General features: G+C 29.5%; 1 protein-coding gene across 1 annotated transcript in view; it reads right to left on the reverse strand.

Moving 5' to 3' along the window:
- Nucleotides 1–11,617, reverse strand: part of ath (ATP-dependent RNA helicase DHX33) — a 58,097-nt gene extending 46,480 nt beyond the window's left edge. The window contains exons 1-2 of the mRNA XM_075356401.1: nucleotides 11,083–11,617; nucleotides 237–369 (exon numbers count right to left, since the gene is read on the reverse strand). Of these exons, the coding sequence (XP_075212516.1) occupies nucleotides 237–369; nucleotides 11,083–11,273 (324 nt within the window). The 5' untranslated portion in view covers nucleotides 11,274–11,617. The remainder of the gene's footprint in view (nucleotides 1–236; nucleotides 370–11,082) is intronic.
- Nucleotides 11,618–15,014: the final 3,397 nt, after the last annotated feature.

A 15,014-nucleotide genomic window follows, 5' to 3' on the forward strand; every position in this document is an offset into this window, starting at 1 on the left:
TGGTTTAAGCTATCCATACAAACAAAGAATAAATACATCATACTGATTCAGCAATGAAGTTCTAAAAATGCAGCTGATTTTATTGAGAGAAATTTATATCTAACAATTTGACAACACAATATGGCTCATGAAGGCACTCTACCCTCCGAATGAATAATTCAATTATAGAAAAGTGCAATCTTGATCCAAAATATCTGTGCTAACTAAAAGATCAATTAAACACAACTGTAAGTTACCTGAGTAACACCAATCATTTTGCTTCCTTCTAACTTCAAGTCGTGAATAAAATGAGGAATCTGAGTGGTTTTGCCACTACCAGTTTCTCCTATAATAATAAGGCTGGAATGTTTATCAACTTCTTCAAGCAATCTACAAAATAAAATACATAATAGAACATCAGAAACCAAAAAACTAATGATAAAAACACCATAGCCACAGTCCAACATTTTACTTTCCTGGCTATAGTAATATATGCTGCTATAACAGAAAAGTATCAGTCAAAAATATAAATCAGTCAAAAATCTCTTTTTAAGTTTTGTGCCTTAATAAGACATTTAAATAGATTTTGCAGTAATAAAAAGAAAAAAATTTATTCTAATTCTTCCAAGTCCAAAAAATCTATTTTTGTCAGACAAACGTTGGGTACATACATATGTAAATACATACATACGTATGTTGGCCTGTATTTGTTCTTTTAACTATGCATCATGTAGACAAATTTTCTTAAAACTTGGTAGACAGATACTGCCTTCAGGAGGGGGGGTATGTATTAATTTTTTCCAAAAATTGGAAAATGGGGTGGGGCTATTTTGTTTGAAATAGAATTTGATATCATTACTAGGACACCTTAGGACACCCTCTACATGGGAAAATGTTTTTCCCATGAAAGTTAAAGTTTTTTTATCAAGATCACAAACTACCAAAAATGTTTATTTAACATTCATCCCACCCATCCCCAAAAACTGACTATATTTTCTTTTATATATCTTGCTTCAGAAAAGGAGTTTTTCATCTAAATTTTATACATTAAAAGGCCTAAAAACCACCATAAAAATATTTTGATCATCCCACTCCAATGATGTGATAAAAAATATATTTTTTTAATTTAAAAAAATTTTTTTTTTAATTTTTATCCATCTCACAAGTTACCCTCTGCATTTAAAGTGTAAAATGTTAATTTTTTGATAGCCCTTACTCTTAAAATTTCTTGAAAAAAATTTGACAAAAATTTTCACCCTTTACCTAGAAAATTACAACTTTATTTATTATAAATTATGGCCATATCTTTGCATTTTTAAAACAATTTTAAAAAGTTCTTTATTTAAATTTATTACCATAACATAGGGATTATTTTATTAAAAAAACAATTTTACCTGAATTCTATCTTTCCACTGAGTATGGGAGCCCACAAAATAAAAAAAAATCCCTTTCGGCACGCTAGAAGGCAGAGGTAGATTTCACCAGTGCTAAGTAGGGGATAAAAAAATGTCCACCTTAAAGTTAAGAAAAACTTCAAATTTAGTCAATACAACAATGGTTGCAATGTGAAAAAAGTTTCACTTGTTTACCATATGACAAGCCCCATCTTACAATCCCAACAACATTTTGGTCATCCCAAAATGATTGGTTATATTAAAAATTGTTTCAGACAAAAGTTTTAGGTAATGTTTAGAGGACTAACAACCACTTTAAACCGATTCGATACTGTGCCTAATAAGGGAGGTACATTTTTTTTTTGTCTTCGAAACCTCATTTTTTCCACTACCTGGGCCAATGGTTGCTGACATCAAAAAACTTTACTTAGGTAAGTTTTAGGCCCTTATCCAAAGAATAGAAGTAACTTTAAACGAATTCGATATTTTACTTAATAAGAAATTTATGATTTTTTTTATTGTTTTTGTTTTGGTAATGTTTTTAGGTAATGTTTAGAGGGCTAACGATAACTTTAAACCGATTCGATACTCTCCCTATTAAGGTACGTATGGTTTTTTTGTCTTCGAAACCTCATTTTTTCCACCCCCTGGGCCAATGGTTGGTTATATCAAAAAACTTCACTTAGATAAGTTTTAGGCCCTTATCCAAAGTATAGTAAGAACTTTAAATGAATCCAATTTTCTTTCTTAATAAGAAAGTTATGGCGATATTTTGTTTTTTTCGAAAAATCCCCCCCCCCCCATTTCCATCCCCATGGTTCGATTCTGGCCGTTAATGAACTCGACCGAGATTTTTGTCGAGTTATTTTTAGAGAACAATTTGAAAGTGATTGGCGCAAAAAAAAAAGTGATAGGCAGTTATCGGGTTCACAAGAAAGTAAAATATATATATACATAAATGCATATATAAACTTTTGAGATGATGGTGGTTTTGGGGTCTGGGGGATGTAAAACGCGAAGATATGTCGAAATTTTCCAGAATCATGGTATCATGGTACATGGTACATTACAATAGGAATCATTGTACATTACAATAGGTAGCTTTCTTATGAAATCTAACTAAAATTAAATGAACACAAAACAATAGCCCCACAATTCAACTTTCATTAAGTCTTCCACAAGTATAAAAATAATCAGTTTCTTTTTTTCTACTTAACCGATTTTTTGCCAGTGGTGTGAAAATATTTTAGAAAAACCTTTTTCTAAAATAATTTTTTTATAAATTTCTAAATAATTTTCTTCACTTTTTACAATTTGGCCTTACTTTGTTAAGTTCTTTGATCACCCTAACATAAGTTATAATTGATTACGTTTTTATTTTTTAAGTTTAGCTGCATTCAAACTTACTGTAATTTAACATTCCGTGTAACTGATTCATTTTATAATATATTTGGATAGCAGAGTATTATTTTAATTATATCTCTAGGTTTTGTTTTTTTATTGTCAATTGATAAATATAACTTGTTTTTAAAAATCATTACAAATAGCAGTCGTTAAAGATAATGGTGCGATGACGCACATTTGGCATAATGAGTGATGTCTCGTGAGCTAGCATACATCGTAATAGGTTATGTTGGAATATTCTCACAGTATTGTGTTGCATTGTTTTGCTTATACATCGTTGTAGTTTTGTTTAGTCTTAACATTTTATTGAATTGATACAGCGTTTCCTTTTGTTATTAAATTTTGATTACGTATTCGGCATTAATTTTATAATTCATAGAAATTTACTCAAGAAATATCTCAAACAATATTACATCGTCTTTTAGTATAGTGTTTATTTACTATGTACATGCATTAGTTTTACAAGAGTCGAGTTGATTTCATTATAATTTAAGTATTTTTTAAAATGTGGAAATTTTAAAAACCGCTGACGCTTGACGAATTGCAGTCCATTTTAGATGAAGATAACAACATATCGCAAGCAACTGCTATTGACGCGACTTATATTCCACCTAAAGTTGATGAACTTACAGATGAAGAAGATTTTGATGACAATTTGCTAATCGAGAACCCTTCTACAGCAACAACTGATATAGCAGGTACGTTTGAGATTCATGTACATACAGAAAAAGACATTGATGCTGAAATATCAATTTGCAAGGATAAACCAAAAAAATCTAAAACTAAACCCAAAACAAACATTCCAAAATGGGAAAAAATTGAACCAATTTATAAAGAATTCCCAATTTCAGTAGAACATAGACAAATAGAAATTTTAGAAAATAAACTGGCAGGAAAATCACCCCTTGAAATATTTTTCCTTTATTTTGATAATGATTTGTTGAATATGATTTTAGAGTTCAGTATAAAATATGCACATGACAACAATCGGCATGATTTTTCTTTAAATAGTGCGTTACTAAAAAGATTTATTGCAATTTCGATACTGACTGGTTATCATACGTTACCTCAAACAGAAATGTATTGGAGTAAGGAGAAGATAAGGTTGTTGAAATAGTCAGAAATTCAATGAGCCGTAACACCTTTAGAGCAATAAAAAGGAACCTGCACCTTTCCGATAACAAATTGCTTGACAAGAACGATAAATTTGCAAAAGATTCGGCCATTTTTTGATGAAATAAACAAACGTAATTTACAGTTTGGCGTTTTTTCTCATAATTTATCTATTGATGAAGAAATGGTGCCATATTTTGGTAGGCATTCAGCAAAAATGTTTATAAAGGGAAAACCAATCAGATTTGGATTCAAGCTTTGGTGTTTATGTAGTTCTGATGGGTATTTGTACCAATTATACCATACGGAGGTGCTAAAAAAGAAAAACCTGAATATGGTCTGGGGACACAAGTAGTACTCGATCTGTTAAATGTTGTATCCCATCCGAACGAGCATAGAATTTATTTTGACAATTTTTTTTCGACATATGATCTATTTAAATTACTCAATGAAAAAGGATATTGCGCTACCGGCACTGTCAGAGAAAATAGGCTTCCTAATTGCCCACTAAAGAGTTCAAAAGTATTGCAGAAGATGGATAGAGGTACATTCGATTTTGCATTTGATAAAAAAACTAGTTTTGCAGTAGCTAGATGGAATGATAATGCAGTGGTGAAAGTTGCCAGTAATCACAATGGAATTTACCCATTAGCAAATACAAAAAGATATAGCAGAAAAGAAAGAAAAGATATAACTATTAGTCAGCCATTAATGGTAGCACAATACACGAAATTGATGGGTGGCGTGGATTCTCATGATAATGGCATTGAAAACTATAGAATAAAAGTGAGTGGAAAAAAGTGGTGGTGGCCATTGTTTACTAATGCTACCGATTCTGTTATAGTAAATTCGTGGAAACTATATCGGCTTGTAAACCATGATAAAATCAGTCAAATTGACTTTAGGTCGTACCTTGTATTATTGTTGATCAAAAGTGAAGAAATAAAAATACCACAGTACATCGCTGAAATTCGGAGAGATAATGTTCCTTCTCCATCATTGGCAACCAAAGGTCGGCCTTCAAAAATTAGTTTTCCGGAAAATATTCGTTTGGACAAAGTAGGACATGTTATTTCCGAACATGCAAACAAAGCTAGAAGACGATGTAAGCTGTGCAAAAACCACACAATATTTTTGTGTATAAAATTTAAAGTCCACCTGCACTCAAAATGTTTCAAAGAATTTCATTCACCGCAAAGAAAATAAATACACAATAAACTAAAAACAATTTAATGTAGTTTATTCATAGTTGTTTTTTCTAGTTTTATAAATAGTTTGGTTTCTTTTTATGTTTTTACAAAGTTAAATTTTATATTATGCTTTTGGCCAAAGGTGCGTAAACGAACCATTTTATTACTAAGCCATTACTGAATTTTTTGTTGATATGAAAATATTTCTAGCTTTATATACTTACAAATGGATGAAATAAAGTAATTAATAAAAAAAAGTAGTTTTTATTTAATTCTGGCAATTAATGGGTTAATTAACACGACTGTAAAATTTAGAAATTTTTTTACTATGATATTAACAATTTTACTTCATTGTTCGAAGTAAAGGAAGTATTGATCCTGAAAATTTTCGGTTATCTGATTTCAACGGAAATATCCATTTTGACTGGTTTCGGCGTGACGTAGGTACGTATGTACTTACATATCTCGCATAACTAAAAAACGATTAGCCATAGGATGTTGAAATTTTGGATTTACAACTGTTGCAACATCTAGTTGTGCACCTCCCCATTTGATTGCAATCGATTTAACCAAAAGTGCCCAAAATCCTAAAAAATTGGATTTTGAACTTTTTCTTTACTGCAGTAATAAGCAGCTCTCATTGAGAGATTTTTATCGCTATATCATAAGTGGTACTTATTTTCATTGGTTCCAGGGTTATAGAAATAAAATTTTAATTAATGAAATATTTGGATTTTATAAGGGAAGGCACATTGATTTGAATCAGACTTCATCTCCTTTTTTTTAATTTAATTATATTGAATTTATAATTAACCCTTGACTGTAAAAAACATTTTACAATAAATAATTATTCAATATAACAATAAAAAAAAATATGAAAAATACCATTATTTATTGGTGAAATAAAATTTTATGTACTTCTAAAAATGTGTAAAGTAATTTAATAGGTATTATTACACATGTGTACATATAACAGACTTCGTGAAACATCTGATTTTTTTATATTAATTTAAAATTATAATTTAGAATCGTATTACTTTTGGATCCTCTAGTTTAATTTCTGTTTAACTTTATTTAATTATTCTGGAATTTCTGTAAAATTTTATTTACATTAAAGTTACCTACAGAGTGACTGAAAAATAGACACTCACGAGGCATACAAGCCTGATCTTTAATAAATTGCAAAAAATTCTTATCTTTAGTTCATTACTGCTCTGATATTGTTGGACAATATTCTCCCTAAGTTGGAGTTGATCATCATTTTGTTTATTTGTTTTTTTGTTCCCAATCACTTAATCATTATTTGGTTTGATAAAATTCCTCTGATCTTAATTTGTGTACACATTCTATAGTTTTCAAATTTTCTCTCTCTTTATATTCATCATTCTCTCTTAATTTTTTTATTCTTCCCTTGTTCTTAACATTTTCTTCCTCTTCATATTCATCTTCTTGTTGTTTTTTTGAGATATATTACTTCATGTTATCTTTTTCTTCCCTGTATGATTGTTTCTTTTTAATTTTTGATTATTCACCAAATAATACAATAATAAAAACTGAATATTTTACACTGTAAGGTCAAAATTAACATTTGTAATCAGTATCCTGAAGTTCACTAAACGGACTAGTTTAATTATTATTAACTTTTATCTACACGACATACCAGAAATCTGAAACTTTTGTTAATCACCAACTCATAAAGGCACGAATAATACTGATCTAGTAATACGAATAATAAAGGGACTTTTACTCTATCCTAATTCATGTTAAGATTGTTGAATTAATAATTGTATAAATATAAAATGCTAATAAAAACTAATATTTCTGCAACTTTGTAACTGTCTACTTTATTAAAGAATTAGAGGATTGTAACTCACTTTCAAATGAAATAAGTTTAAATGAAGGGCAGCAAAAAATATGTATATGTAATTTAACAGGTGTGCAAGGAAGTCAGGTGGTGTCCACATCAGATTTTTTTAACATGATTTGGAAATAAATACTTTTACATAAAAATGTGAAAAAAAGAATTCGGTTTTGGTTATTGCTTTTTAATAAAAAGTAATCTTTTTATCATAAAGATATTAATTCATTAAATAAAGCTTAAATGATCAAATTGAAAAAACCATCATGCATCCCCTGAGTTTTTTTCAAAAATCAATTGCATAACTGACCAGCACCGGCCAGAAAGTTAGGAAATTTATTATTGGCTTTTTATTATGTGAAACAAATAGTAAAAGGTATAATAATACAAATTATTACATTGTACAATCTCCCACCACCCACTGTGTACATCAAAGAGTTTGAAAGAAAACACCAATAATAAAAGTGGTAGTAGTGAGAGACTGTCAAAAACATCGATAATTTGTTAATAGAAAAATGATTTAATGAGTTAATGATTTTTAAACAACTTACAAATAAAACTAAACTTTAATCATAAAAGTAGTAATAGAGTCACTTACGGCCTAGTTAATAAGGGTCCCATCAACCTACATCAACCCAAATTTATATTTAAAAGTGACCAATAAGTTACAAATAAGACAAAGACCCCTACAATTTTCCATTGTATTCTTAAAGCAAAAACAATACCAAAAAACCAATGGAAACTGCAAATTAAGATATGACTGCATCAAAATAATACATAAAATAATAAGTTGTCTGTCGCTTGGGCAACAAAATCTAACAATATTAGTTAGAAGGACAATAATGGTTACTCAAAAAATACTCATTGACTATAGATTACATTATTAATTTTTCTAGATGGTTTGAAATTTTGTGTTTATTAATAAAAACTGGCGATAGAAGATCTAAAATTTTTATTGAACTTAAAGTTATACTTACACTTTCATTATTTAAATCCTAAGACTAAAAAACCTTAAATCCTTAAGAAGGTAATAGACATCAAGGACAAAAACAAATGTAACAACCTACATTAGATTCATTGACAATGAAATGCAACTAATCACAATTAGTTCTCAAAGTTAATTCAATTTACATTAGTGAAGAGACTGGGGGAACATTTTATTTTTAAAAAAATATTCATAGAATCTTTCCTCATTTCCTTCATAGTTTCAGGTCTGGTAAACAGGCATCCCCAACAATAAATATTTTTTATTATTAGTTTCTAATTACCAGCTTTCTCAAAACCTAACTGAATAAAAAAATGTAATTGCAATAACTTTTCCTAATGTTTTCATTAGTTTTTCTTGATTTTTAAAAAGCAATGTCAATATTAGCAGGTATAAAATCATATAAACAACGTTAACAACAAATTATCGTATAAGTGGATTTCAAATTAAAATCAAACAAGAAATAATGTTTTAAATTTGCAAACTGCAGATCAATAAATAATAGCATTATATTCGAATTCATGATCCTCAAAACATTGACTTTAGTAAGCAACTAATATTATGTACCCTACATTAGAGGAAAACTTCCACAAATATCATTTTCATGATAGGAAGATCATTTCAAACACCTCTATAAGGTCACAAAGAATCCAACATCCAATAGTCAAATATAAACAAAGGTACATAAAACAGCATTCAGTAATGACCCTATAAAATATTAATAACCTAATCTAACACAAAGTTTAAATTTGGACAAAACAAAGGATCTAATAAGTATTAATTTTTATACAGTAAGAAGAGACCAGTAAGTAAACTGCTCTCATTTCCATCAATAAATTTTTTATAGATAAGTAAAATATTTTTGTAGTGCGAAAAAAAACAAATTTTCACCCAGAAAATCCAATGAAAATTTGTGCTATGACAATCTAGTTAGATGACTGAAGAATTCACTGCAATTTATTATTTTGTGAAAAAATTTAAATCTTATTGTAACAAAGTGGCCAAGTAATTCCATGAATTCCATAATTTTCCAAATTCATAAGGCCCCTTTTCACTAAAAATATTTTAGGAAAACAAGAAATTTCATGATGAATTTATTTTCGAAACACTTTATGCAAAATATGTTCCAACACTGAGCATCAAATTTCATAAATTTTACATGAATAAGCATTAAATTTTATGACCTCTTCATGAGATTCATAAAATTGCCTAAATTTTATGGCTTTCTTGCCTGTCAATTTATGACACTCTAATAGTTGTTTTTTCTTTATTAAAATGTTATTTTGGCTTTAATTACAGCTGACAGTATAAAATTTTTTACCAAGTAGCATATTAATGCTACTATATCAATACAAGAAACAAACAGATCAGAGCAACATTCACTGCACGGGAATATTATATTGGATAGTCTGTAATATATTTAGTACATAGAAACCACGTAATTGAAAAAATATGAACAGGATGCTTCCAGGGAAACATAGTCAATGTAGAGATAACACGAACCAAAAGAATGGGTAAACTTCATGGATTATACAAATTTTCCTAAAGTTTACACTTAAGAGATGATCTAAAACAAGATTACAGGTATTTAATTCACTTATACACCCTACATCTGCATTTCAGTGAATCTGCAAAGGTTATGAATTCTACTTAGCAGAATATATAGAGTACATTCATAAAATTCAGTTTGTCAATTAATTTTTTTTTTTTGTTAGCTTTATATTAACTAATTTCTTGGGTTTTTTGGCAGGGTCTCTGATGCCTTGGGCAGGAGTAACGGGCATTTACACCATTAACCATGAAATTTTATTGTACAAAAAAAAAGTTAATAAATGATTTACTGACAGTATAAAATACTCTAACATATTAATGTTTGTAAGTTACATTAAACTGCTTAAGGAAACTGAAAATGACACAAATTGTCATTTCTTACAACAGGACAAAATAGCTTTTAAAGCACATCTTTTATCTGCTGTAGGGATAATTCTCTTAAACTAAGTAACATAAAATACAAATTTGTAGTGACATATTCACTTCAGACTTATTCAGTAAACTTTACTGCATAGATGTGATGATGGAAAAAACAACAGTTATAGCTTAAAAGAACTGAGTATTGTAATGGATTGTACACTAAAATTTCACAAGTATATTTCTAATGTATTTCATAAATCAACTCAACTGCTGCACACTCATTTGAGAATTTATTTTTGCAAAAGGAAATAGCATAATCCAGAAGAGCTTTGTAGAAAGAAATCTGCTAGAATCTAATTTAGAACAAAGGAATAGAAAGCTTTTCTTAGAAAAAATATTTGTGTGGATTATAGCTAAAAAAAAAAAAACATAAAGACAATTTGAAAAGGAAAGAAAGTTTTAGGCAAGATAATTTAAATAATTATTCAAAAAAATGTATACACTTGGGTATCTAACCAATCATGGCCAAGCACCACGTGTCAATCAAACTGCAGGCATGACAAAGTTCAGAGCCAAGTAATATAATATAGTCCAATCGTCCTCGAATCTGGTCTGTTCCTTGATTAATTTATTTTTATAATATTTTATATTGTATTTCTCACTTGCATATACACAATGATTATGCTCAACATTGCACAATCTACTAAATTGTAAGGTTGGTGATTAAACGGATCATTTAGTACATAAACAACAAACAGATTACAGTAAATCACTGATGTTTTCACTTCCCACTTGCTGTCACTCATCTCTTACTCAATTTCAACAGCATTTACATAAAATGACAGACACATTACTTACATCACAATCCTTAACATATATATCAAACTGCTGGAATCAACAAGGCAACTTATGCATTGGTAATTAATTTATTTTTTCTTAAGACATAAAATCACTTAGGTAATCCTGCCTTTGAGGCATCTATAATATCTTTACAGATTGTAAATTTTAACAATAAAAATACTGACCACCACTATACATTATAGCAATACACAAATGAACTACAAACAAAAGTTACATACATCAAAGCACAGAATTGATTTCATTACATGAGTATAACATTAATTTACATGCTAAGAAGAAAATAAACATCACATTTGACAATATGTAATTTAGAAATTGCATATTACAAATATAATACATCTATCACTATTATAATACAAATGAAAATATAGTAAAAAATTACTTTACCTTCGTTTTACTTTGTAGACCGGAAGTAATTTACGCTGTTGTAGAATCGCTGATATAGAATAAGATTTGTCTTGTAGCTTATTTTCAACATTAGACTTTTTAGGGCTACTGTTAATATTAAAGAATATTTGTGCAGCTGGCCTCTTAATAGCCAAACCAAGTTTGTGTTTTATTTCACTGTAATTACTCATTTTATTACAATATTTCACATCAGTTATATTAATTCATTACACCAATTCATTGTATTAATTCAATCCATTTTTGCAGATATATCTGCAATGTATTGTATCTAACCTACAAAACAACAGCACATGGAACGTCACGTTATATGATAAAAAATGTTTTCGGCGAAGTTGTTATTACAATCTATACGAATCTTTAAACTCTTTCAAAATATTAAATGTTATTACAGGTTCTAAAAACACAATAATATTACAGGTTCTAAAAAACAATATTTTTAACTCATCAACTTCAGCAGCGTGCCGCAGTAACTAATCAAACGTCAGCACTGTCACTTAACAAAACCGCAAATACTGTTTTTTTCGGTTTTTTTTTAGAGAAGTTTAATAACTTTACTGCATTTATTATAAACGTCATTTATGATATAAAAAATGACTTGAAAAAGAAATATTAAAAGAAAAAGCCATATTATAATTTTTAAATATTTTATTTATACGCACTTTTTTATTTTTATTTTATTTTTTACTTTGTAAATCTATCGACAGATGAAGATTTTATAACATAACTGTACTCCGGAAATTTTATTCTTATAATAAAAATATAAATACCTCATTATTAGAAAATAAATTTCGTTAAAAGTCTATAAACATGACGGTTAAGATAAATTGATCAAAAAGCAACATCGAGATGAAAAATAGTTTATACCTTTAGCAAGTGAACCACTGACTTCGATCACAAATATTTACAGTCTAGGGAAATTTCAGGCAGTGAAACTCTTTACAAATATCCTAAATGCATTATAGTTTAATTACTATTGCCAACGAAAAATTACAGTTTGAATTGGGTGAGAGCAAATGAACTCTCAACTAACCCTATCATAATTTTCTATACATAAAATACAGAGACTACAGTTTTAAGTGGCCAAAAAGTTATATAATATTCTTCACTCGCAAACTAAAAACAATAAATATTTTTCCTATCACTTGTATGTTTTAGCATGATTCAAATGAAATATGGTCCTTGGAGATTGGCTGAAGAACTGATGATGAATAGGTTCTACCACTAAATGCTGGTTACATTTATAATGCTGAATAGGACAGAGTTCTTGTACATAGTTGTTCAGCATAACTATTAAAGCCTACTTCCATGAGTCCTTGACTTGACTGCCAGCCAATCTATGATGGCAGTTGCAATTAAATAGCAGGATGGACAAAGGTAAAAAGCAGATTCTAGACTCCTTCAAATGAAGACTTTTTGGCAACCGCAATGAAGAGGACATATTGCTGACATCCATGTATTGTAAAAATACGTATTTTGAAAACAACAGTTGTACAAGGTATTTTGGAAAAATAACCGAACCATTAAAAGAAATAAGAATATGACTGGCGATGTGGAATTTAATAACTGCATTGCAACTTAGTAGAATGAGAGAACTCTCTGATAAAACTTTTAAAGTTAGATCTATTGATAGTTAGAAGTTAGATCCAAGGTCTAAGATCTATTGTGAAGAAGAAGTGTAAGTGAAAGGAAATAAAAATATTTAAACAAAATGACTGATTTACGATAGCATTCAATTAACTTTAAAACTTACAAATATCTGAAATCACTAGACCATGTTAATAATGTTAATTTACAGAAATGCATGTTTTAAAAAATCGTATAAAAAAGGTTAAAAGTTTTTTGTTATGAAACTGTCATTGGAAGATCTGCCTTTCTAATTTTAACAGTACTTACTCTCCTTCATGTCAGAGTAAGTTAAACACAGAAGGGAAAATGGAGCTCTGCATATGAAGTAGTTACCAAAAGATAAATTTTTCTTTTGGAAGCTATTAATTTCATCACTGGTAGATAGTACATCTCAGTGACTGTTTCTGCTTGACTCAATATCAAGTGCAATTTCTGACAATTCTAATCAGTTGTAGTACAAAATTGCATAATACCAGGTGCAGCAGAATCGATTTCGAAAGTTTGCAAGATCACGTCCCACACAGAAGTGTAGGTAGTGGAGTGGGGAGAGAACCCTTTCGAACCCCCGAAAGTAAAAATGTGCCATATCTTAAACATATTCGATTTTTTTTTTATGCATCAGTTTACTACAGAGAATAAGTAAAAGAATTTTGTAATGTTTTGGTTGTTCATGTTGTTTTAAAACTTAACCTATAATATGGTATATTCTTCACTAAAAACTGCTGGAAAATCACCTGGACAAAATCTTGTCTACAAAAAGGTTATTTTAAAAGTAACTTCTTAGTTTGTTACATTAGTCCATTTTTATGCATTTAATGTCATTATAACGTCACCTCACTGAAAAACTTCAAGTATTTTTTTTTAATTTCCCATGTGTTTTAAAAAGTGGTCCAAATTTTTAAATTATGGTGTAAATAGAAATAGGTGTTTTGTTCATCCCATAACCTTAAAATATTGAACTGAAACACATATCCATACTTTTCTGATAAGTTATTAAACTTTTAAAAACTGTATTATGAGGAATTAATTTGTTTTCAGGTTCAGAAACAGGTATGCTGAGATTTTACAAGCAGGATGCTAAAAAAAGTTACAAGAAACATGAGCCAAACAATCTAGCTAAAGTTGTCAAAACAAATAAGATGTCTTTAAGGAATACTCCAGCTCTGTATGGTATTCACTATTCTGTTATTTAGTGACATGTAAAGAATAAAGATATTAAGCAATCTGGTGGTCAAACTGTCTTCAGCAAAAATGGAAGAAAATATTAATGTATATAGGCTTAAGATATGCTCAAAATAGGGGTACCCTATGGACTCAATGGATCTTCAAATGTTAAAGACTATTTAGATGTACTCACTCCTAATAGATGCGAACGATCTACTGTTTTCTAATCTAAACTGGCCAAAGTCCGAGTATGCGACGACAGATTATTCGTTCGTAAGGCCGGAGCCCGGGTATATGTCGGGCTGCTACATTTAAATGCGTTGTAAACAGTGATAGGCTTATACTAATTGCTAGGCTTCTTAGACTCCTTTAATAGTTCATTATGATTCAGTATGAATTTCAGTTCAACACACCAGGTTGGTCTAGTGGTGATCGCGTCCTCCCAAATCAGCTGAGTTGGAAATCGAGAGTTGCAGTGTTCATGTCCTAATAAAGGCAGTTACCTTTATACGAATTTGAATACTAGATCGTGGATACCGGTGTTCTTTGGTGGTTGGGTTTCAATTATCCACACGTCTCAACAACGGTCGAACTGAGACTGTACAAGACTACACCTCATTTGCACTTATCACATATTCTCTGAAGTATATACCTGAAGGTAATTCCCGGAGGCTAAACAGGAAATAGTAAGAAAAGCGTTAAGTTCAATGCAATCTAGCGAATGTTTTAGGTAATAACAATAAAAACAAACACCAACGTAAGGTTACTTGGCGTTGTTTACGTGTTTTGATTTGTGTTCTGGTTTCTTTTCTATTATTTTTTTTAGTTTAACGTTTTATATTGTATGTGGAGTGTTTTTTAATGTAAATATGTGTGATCAGCGGATAAACAAAAAATAAATCGTTCATTGTTTTACGAGATGTATCTGATCCGATATTTTAAGGTGTGATAGTGAAGGATATCAACAAAATAAAAAAATTATGAAACCCAACCCGAATATATAGGTCAGTTTGGTTTTGATTCTGGTTCAGAAAATTATGAGTCTGATGAAGATAGACCCAGACTTCGATATCAACCCGAATATTCATCTGATGATGAAGGTTAGGACTGACATTATTTCT

The sequence above is a fragment of the Lycorma delicatula genome, chromosome 2 (genome assembly GCF_047948215.1).
Source record: "Lycorma delicatula isolate Av1 chromosome 2, ASM4794821v1, whole genome shotgun sequence".
NCBI classification, from domain to species: domain Eukaryota; kingdom Metazoa; phylum Arthropoda; class Insecta; order Hemiptera; family Fulgoridae; genus Lycorma; species Lycorma delicatula.